At 45.6% G+C, this 7500-nt stretch overlaps 1 protein-coding gene across 1 annotated transcript in view; it reads left to right on the forward strand.

The window, feature by feature from the left end:
* The window catches only part of LOC139367855 (nidogen 1a), a 74705-nt gene that overhangs the window by 56520 nt on the left and 10685 nt on the right, over positions 1-7500 (forward strand). The window contains exons 19-20 of the mRNA XM_071106188.1: positions 3496-3653; positions 7055-7178. Coding sequence (XP_070962289.1) covers positions 3496-3653; positions 7055-7178 — 282 coding nt within the window. The remainder of the gene's footprint in view (positions 1-3495; positions 3654-7054; positions 7179-7500) is intronic.

The raw sequence follows: 7500 nt of genomic DNA on the forward strand, positions 1-7500 counted from the left end.
CCCTCCTCCAGTACCCCTGTCCATTCCACTTAGTAGATCTATGGTCCAGTCTGTTCCCCTCCTCTAGTACCCATTCCACTTAGTAGATCTATGGTCCAGTCTGTTCCCCTCCTCCAGTACCCCTGTCCATTCCACTTAGTAGATCTATGGTCCAGTCTGTTCCCCTCCTCCAGTACCCCTGTCCATTCCACTTAGTAGATCTATGGTCCAGTCTGTTCCCCTCCTCTAGTATCCATTACACTTAGTAGATCTATGGTCCAGTCTGTTCCCCTCCTCCAGTACCCCTATCCATTCCACTTAGTAGATCTATGGTCCAATCTGTTCCCCTCCTCTAGTATCCATTCCACTTAGTAGATCTATGGTCCAGTCTGTCCCCCTCCTCTAGTATCCATTCCACTTAGTAGATCTATGGTCCAGTCTGTCCCCCTCCTCTAGTACCCCTATCCATTCCACTTAGTAGATCTATGGTCCAGTCTGTTCCCCTCCTCTAGTACCCATTCCACTTAGTAGATCTATGGTCCAATCTGTCCCCCTCCTCTAGTATCCCTATCCATTCCACTTAGTAGATATATGGTCCAGTCTGTTCCCCTCCTCTAGTACCCATTCCACTTAGTAGATCTATGGTCCAGTCTGTTCCCCTCCTCTAGTATCCATTCCACTTAGTAGATCTATGGTCCAGTCGGTTCCCCTTCTCTAGTATCCATTCCACTTAGTAGATCTATGGTCCAGTCTGTTCCCCTCCTCTAGTGCCCCTATCCATTCCACTTAGTAGATCTATGGTCCAGTCTGTCCCCCTCCTCTAGTATTCATTCCACTTAGTAGATCTATGGTCCAGTCTGTCCCCCTCCTCTAGTATCCCTATCTATTCCACTTAGTAGATCTATGGTCCAGTCTGTCCCCCTCCTCTAGTATTCATTCCACTTAGTAGATCTATGGTCCAGTCTGTCCCCCTCCTCTAGTATCCCTATCTATTCCACTTAGTAGATATATGGTCCAGTCTGTTCCCCTCCTCTAGTACCCCGATCCATTCCACTTAGTAAATCTATGGTCCAGTCTGTCCCCCTCCTCTAGTACCCCTATCCATTCCACTTAGTAGATCTATGGTCCAGTATGTTCCCCTCCTCTAGTACCCCTATCCATTCCACTTAGTAGATCTATGGTCCAGTCTGTTCCCCTCCTCTAGTACCCATTCCACTTAGTAGATCTATGGTCCAGTCTGTTCCCCTCCTCTAGTACCCATTCCACTTAGTAGATCTATGGTCCAGTCTGTCCCCCTCCTCTAGTATCCCTATCCATTCCACTTAGTAGATCTATGGTCCAGTCTGTTCCCCTCCTCTAGTACCCCTATCCATTCCACTTAGTAGATCTATGGTCCAGTCTGTTCCCCTCCTCTAGTACCCCTATCCATTCCACTTAGTAGATCTATGGTCCATTCTGTTCCCCTCCTCTAGTACCCATTCCACTTAGTAGATCTATGGTCCAGTCTGTTCCCCTCCTCTAGTACCCATTCCACTTAGTAGATCTATGGTCCAGTCTGTTCCCCTCCTCTAGTACCCATTCCACTTAGTAGATCTATGGTCCAGTCTGTTCCCCTCCTCTAGTATCCATTCCACTTAGTAGATCTATGGTCCAGTCTGTCCCCCTCCTCTAGTACCCCTATCCATTCCACTTAGTAGATCTATGGTCCAGTCTGTTCCCCTCCTCTAGTATCCATTCCACTTAGTAGATATATGGTCCAGTCTGTTCCCCTCCTCTAGTACCCCTATCCATTCCACTTAGTAGATCTATGGTCCAGTCTGTTCCCCTCCTCTAGTATCCATTCCACTTAGTAGATATATGGTCCAGTCTGTTCCCCTCCTCTAGTATCCATTCCACTTAGTAGATCTATGGTCCAGTCTGTCCCCCTCCTCTAGTATCCATTCCACTTAGTAGATCTATGGTCCAGTCTGTTCCCCTCCTCTAGTATCCATTCCACTTAGTAGATCTATGGTCCAGTCTGTTCCCCTCCTCTAGTATCCATTCCACTTAGTAGATCTATGGTCCAGTCTGTTCCCCTCCTCTAGTACCCATTCCACTTAGTAGATCTATGGTCCAGTCTGTTCCCCTCCTCTAGTACCCATTCCACTTAGTAGATCTATGGTCCAGTCTGTTCCCCTCCTCTAGTATCCATTCCACTTAGTAGATCTATGGTCCAGTCTGTTCCCCTCCTCTAGTATCCATTCCACTTAGTAGATCTATGGTCCAGTATGTTCCCCTCCTCCAGTACCCCTATCCATTCCACTTAGTAGATCTATGGTCCAGTCTGTTCCCCTCCTCTAGTATCCATTCCACTTAGTAGATCTATGGTCCAGTCTGTTCCCCTCCTCTAGTATCCATTCCACTTAGTAGATCTATGGTCCAGTCTGTTCCCCTCCTCTAGTATCCATTCCACTTAGTAGATCTATGGTCCAGTCTGTTCCCCTCCTCTAGTATCCACTCCACTTAGTAGATCTATGGTCCAGTATGTTCCCCTCCTCTAGTATCCACTCCACTTAGTAGATCTATGGTCCAATATGTTCCCCTCCTCTAGTATCCACTCCACTTATTAGATCTATGGTCCAGTCTGTTCCCCTCCTCTAGTATCCATTCCACTTAGTAGATCTATGGTCCAGTCTGTTCCCCTCCTCCTCCAGCTGCTATTCTGTGCTATCTCCTAGCTGCTATTCTGTGCTATCTCCTAGCTGCTATTCTGTGCTATCTCCTAGCTGCTATTCTGTGCTATCTCCTAGCTGCTATTCTGCACTTTCTCCTAGCTGCTATTCTGTGTGATCTCCTAGCTGCTATTCTGTGCTATCACTTAGCTGCTATTCTGTGCTATGTCCTAGCTGCTATTCTGAGCTATCTCCTAGCTGCTATTCTGTGCTATGTCCTAGCTGCTATTCTGAGCTAACCCCTAGTTGCTATTCTGTGCTATGGCCTAGCTGCTATTCTGAGCTAACTCCTAGCTGCTATTCTGTGCTATCTCCTAGCTGCTATTCTGAGCTAACTCCTAGCTGCTATTCTGAGCGAACTCCTAGCTGCTATTCTGTGCTATGTCCTAGCTGCTATTCTGAGCTAACTCCTAGCTGCTATTCTGATCTAATTCCTTGCTGTTATTCTGAGCTAACTCCTTTACATAGCTAGGCCTGTTATACAGGATGGCTTATATGCTACAACACCAGCATTTCAAGAAATGTTGAAACATTATAACATTTTGTGTCAGTAAGATATTATTATTAATATATTTTTATTTAGCCAGGGGAAAACACAACGAGACCCAGCTCTCATTTGGGATCAATACAGAAAAGACAATTATACACATTTTTTTTTTTAAATTGCAAATATTATATACACAATAAACAATCAAACAAAACAAACACATTTATCAATGTAAAAATCCCTAACCGTTCTCCTAAACTGACCCAGAGACAACAACACATCCGAACATTATATTCACTGCTCTGTTCGTTCCACCAGCAACATGTACTGGGCAGACTGGAACCGTGATGCTCCTAAAATCGAGACTTCTGCCATGGATGGGACCAACAGGAGAGTTCTGGTGAAGGATGACCTGGGGCTACCTAACGGACTCACCTACGACCCGCAGAGCTCTCAGCTGTGCTGGGCCGATGCAGGTACAGTGTTACTACAGTCACTACAGCACAGAGACCTCTGTAGATGTCTCTGTTGATGTATAATGTGTCTGGTCTTCAGGAACCCACATGATGAAGTTAATAAACCCTGCCCAGGGTTAGTACAGTACCTTCAGAAAGTATTCACACCCCTCAACTTATTCCACCTTTTGTTGTTACAGCCTGAATTCAAAATGTATTAATTAGATCAGACACAACACCCCATAATGACAAAGTGAAAACATGTTTTTAGAATTTTTTTGCAAATGTATTGAATATGAAATATAGAAATGTCTAATTTAAGTATTCACACACCTCTCTTCTAAGGTAAAATACAATATTCCTGCTTAAGTGGAGAAATATTTTTTGCCTTGATAACATTTTTTATGGTATTTTTCTAAAATAGTAATTAAACTTTTGGCGAGTATGAGATTATCATTCCCCTAATGTACAGCTTAAACACATCTCAAATTATGTCGGGGGTCAGCTTTTCTCTGTCCTCTATCTACTTTTGTTATGGTAAAGGTCTTCATTTTTTTGTTTACATATTTAATACATTTTTGGGTGTTTAAGATGCACTCTGTCCATTCTCCATATTCTGTCACTAAGTGTATTTCTGTTGGTGTAATTAAGCATGAACATGAGAATGATCCAAAATCACTATATCATGGATTTTTGAACCCAGTATGTTGTTGAGTGCATTTTTTGAACTTTTTTTGTTGTTAATTCTTGAATATCTTTTCTTGCTTTGAGAAAAAAAGGGGTAGTCTTTTGCAGTTTGGAATAATAATTATAATTTATTTGTAGAGATCATATTTTTCAGCCTCTTTGGAGAATTTGACATTTTTATTGCTGCGTCTGTCAATTTCATCGAATGAATGATTTATATCACCTGCTAAAATAATAGTTTCTGCGGACATCAACTAAAGTAAAGCTACAAAAATGTGGCAAAGAAATAAACTTGTGGACGTTTTAGCAGTTTTGCTTTAATCCCATGTTGAAAATAAGATACATGTTTTTGAATATTTTTATTCTGTAAATGCTTCCTTTTTTTCCCTCTGTCATTTAGTTTAGTATTATGGAGTAACTACAATGTTATCACAGCCATTCAACTCTGGCCTCATGGTGAAATCCCTGAGCAGTTTCTTTCCTCTCTGGCAACTGAGTTAGGAAGGACACCTATATTTTTGTGGTGACTTAATGTATTGATACACCATCCAAAGTGTAATTAATAACTTCACAATGCTCAAATGGATATTCCATTTTTGCTTTATTTTTTTATTTTATTTTACCAATCTAACAATAGGTGCCCTTCTTTGTGAGGCATTGGAAAACCTCCCTGGTTGAATCTGTGGTTGAAATCCACTGCTTGACTGATGGGACCTTAAGATATTTGTTTGTGTGGGGTACAGAGATAAGGTAGTCATTCAAAAATAATGTTAAACAATATTATTGCACACAGAGTGAGTCCATGCAATTTATTATGTGACTTGTTAAACTGTTACACGGAGTGGAACAGGGAAACCCAAGAGCAGACTCAGACGAGGAGACTGGGATGAAGTAACCAAGGTATTTATTGAAACACAGGGGGGAGATGGAGTGCAGGCCAGGGGAAGCTCGGGTGGGTTGCAGGAAACCAGGTGCGGAGGCTGAGGCCGGAGCGAGAGGGGATGGGACAGGGTAACCAGGTGAGGAGACTGAGACTGGAGCGAGAGGGGTTGAGACAGGGTAACCAGGGAGGCTGAGACTGGAGCGAGAGTGGTTGAGACAGGGTAACCAGGTGGGGAGGCTGAGACTGCAGCGAGAGGGGTTGACAGGGTAACCAGGTGAGGAGACTGAGACTGGAGCGAGAGGGGTTGGGACTGGGTAACCAGGTGAGGAGACTGAGGCCGGAGCGAGAGGGGTTGGGACTGGGTAACCAGGTGAGGAGACTGAGGCCGGAGCGAGAGGGGATGGGATAGGGTAACCAGGTGAGGAGGCTGAGGCCGGAGCGAGAGGGGATGGGACAGGGTAACCAGGTGAGGAGACTGAGGCCGGAGCGAGAGGGGTTGGGACAGGGTAACCAGGTGAGGAGACTGAGGCCGGAGCGAGAGGGGTTGGGACTGGGTAACCAGGTGAGGAGACTGAGGCCGGAGCGAGAGGGGATGGGATAGGGTAACCAGGTGAGGAGGCTGAGGCCGGAGCGAGAGGGGATAGGGCAGGGTAACCAGGTGAGGAGACTGAGGCCGGAGCGAGAGGGGTTGGGACAGAGTAACCAGGTGAGGAGACTGAGACTGGAGCGAGAGGGGTTTGGACTGGGTAACCAGGTGAGGAGACTGAGACTGGAGCGAGAGGGGATGGGACAGGGTAACCAGGTGAGGAGACTGAGGCCGGAGCGAGAGGGGTTGGGACAGGGTAACCAGGTGAGGAGACTGAGACTGGAGCGAGAGGGGATGGGACAGGGTAACCAGGTGAGGAGACTGAGGCTGGAGCGAGAGGGGTTGAGACAGGGTAACTAGGTGAGGAGGCTGAGACTGGAGCGAGAGGGGGTGGGACAGGGTAACCAGGTCCGGAGGGGAATCCAAGGGAGTAGTAGAGAGGAGAATCCAGGACAGAGTAGCAGGATGACGAGACGTGGGACTGGAGACAGGGACCAGAGTCAGAGCGGGCAGAACTGTAGCGGAGAGGAAAACAGCATCAGGCAGGGAAAACAGGCACAACAGGATAACAGGATCTAACAGTAACAATGACTAGAAGCGTAGACTGACTGAGCAGAGATTACAATCTGACAGTGTGAAAGTGGCAGGGCTGAGTATTTGTAGAGGTCTTGATTATGGAACAGGTTGCAGCTGGTGGGGATCTGCTCTGACTCCAGCACACCTGTCTCCATCCACACAATCAGAGAGAGAGGGGGGGGGGGGGGGGGAGGGCGAGAGAGAGAGTACTGGGGGAGAGGCGGCAGGTCAAGGAAACCCAGGATGAACGGTAGAGGGCGTGGCAGGAGCAGATGTGGCATAAACAAAGTTTTACTCCTGAACTTATTTAGGCTTCCCATAACGAAGGGGTTGAATACTTGTTGACTGAAGACATTTCAGCTTTTCATTTTTAAATTCAGGCTGTAACACAACAAAATGTGGAAAAAGTCAAGGGGTGTGTACTTTCTTAAGGTACAGTATATATAATATGTACTATGTATGTTAATGATGATACACCCCATCATTAACATGATGGGGTGTATGAACCCAGGGTTAGAGTTAGATATATAATATATATTATCTAGTCCTCAGGACAACATGATGGGGTGTATGAACCCAGGGTTAGAGTTAGATATATAATATATATTATCTAGTCCTCAGGACAACATGATGGGGTGTATGAACCCAGGGTTAGAGTTAGATATATAACATGTATTCTCTTGCCTCCAGGAACCCACATGATCGAGTGTATGAACCCAGTGCAGGGAGACAGGAGGAAGGCCATGGGGGAGATCCAGTACCCATTTGGAATCACCTCCCATGGGAAGAACATCTACTACACTGACTGGAGGAGGTAGACTGGACCAGACATAACTATCATAATATCTACTACACTGACTGGAGGAGGTAGACTGGACCAGATATAACTATCATAATATCTGCTACACTGACTGGAGGAGGTAGACTGGACCAGACATAACTATCATAATATCTACTACTCTGACTGGAGGAGGTAGACTGGACCAGTCATAACTATCATAATATCTACTACACTGACTGGAGGAGGTAGACTGGACCAGACATAACTATCATAATATCTACTACACTGACTGGAGGAGGTAGGCTCGTCTGCTAGCCCTTCAATAGGCTGGTACTTGGGCTTGTAGAAACAGCAT

Source organism: Oncorhynchus clarkii, chromosome 16 (assembly GCF_045791955.1).
Source record: "Oncorhynchus clarkii lewisi isolate Uvic-CL-2024 chromosome 16, UVic_Ocla_1.0, whole genome shotgun sequence".
Classification (NCBI taxonomy): domain Eukaryota; kingdom Metazoa; phylum Chordata; class Actinopteri; order Salmoniformes; family Salmonidae; genus Oncorhynchus; species Oncorhynchus clarkii.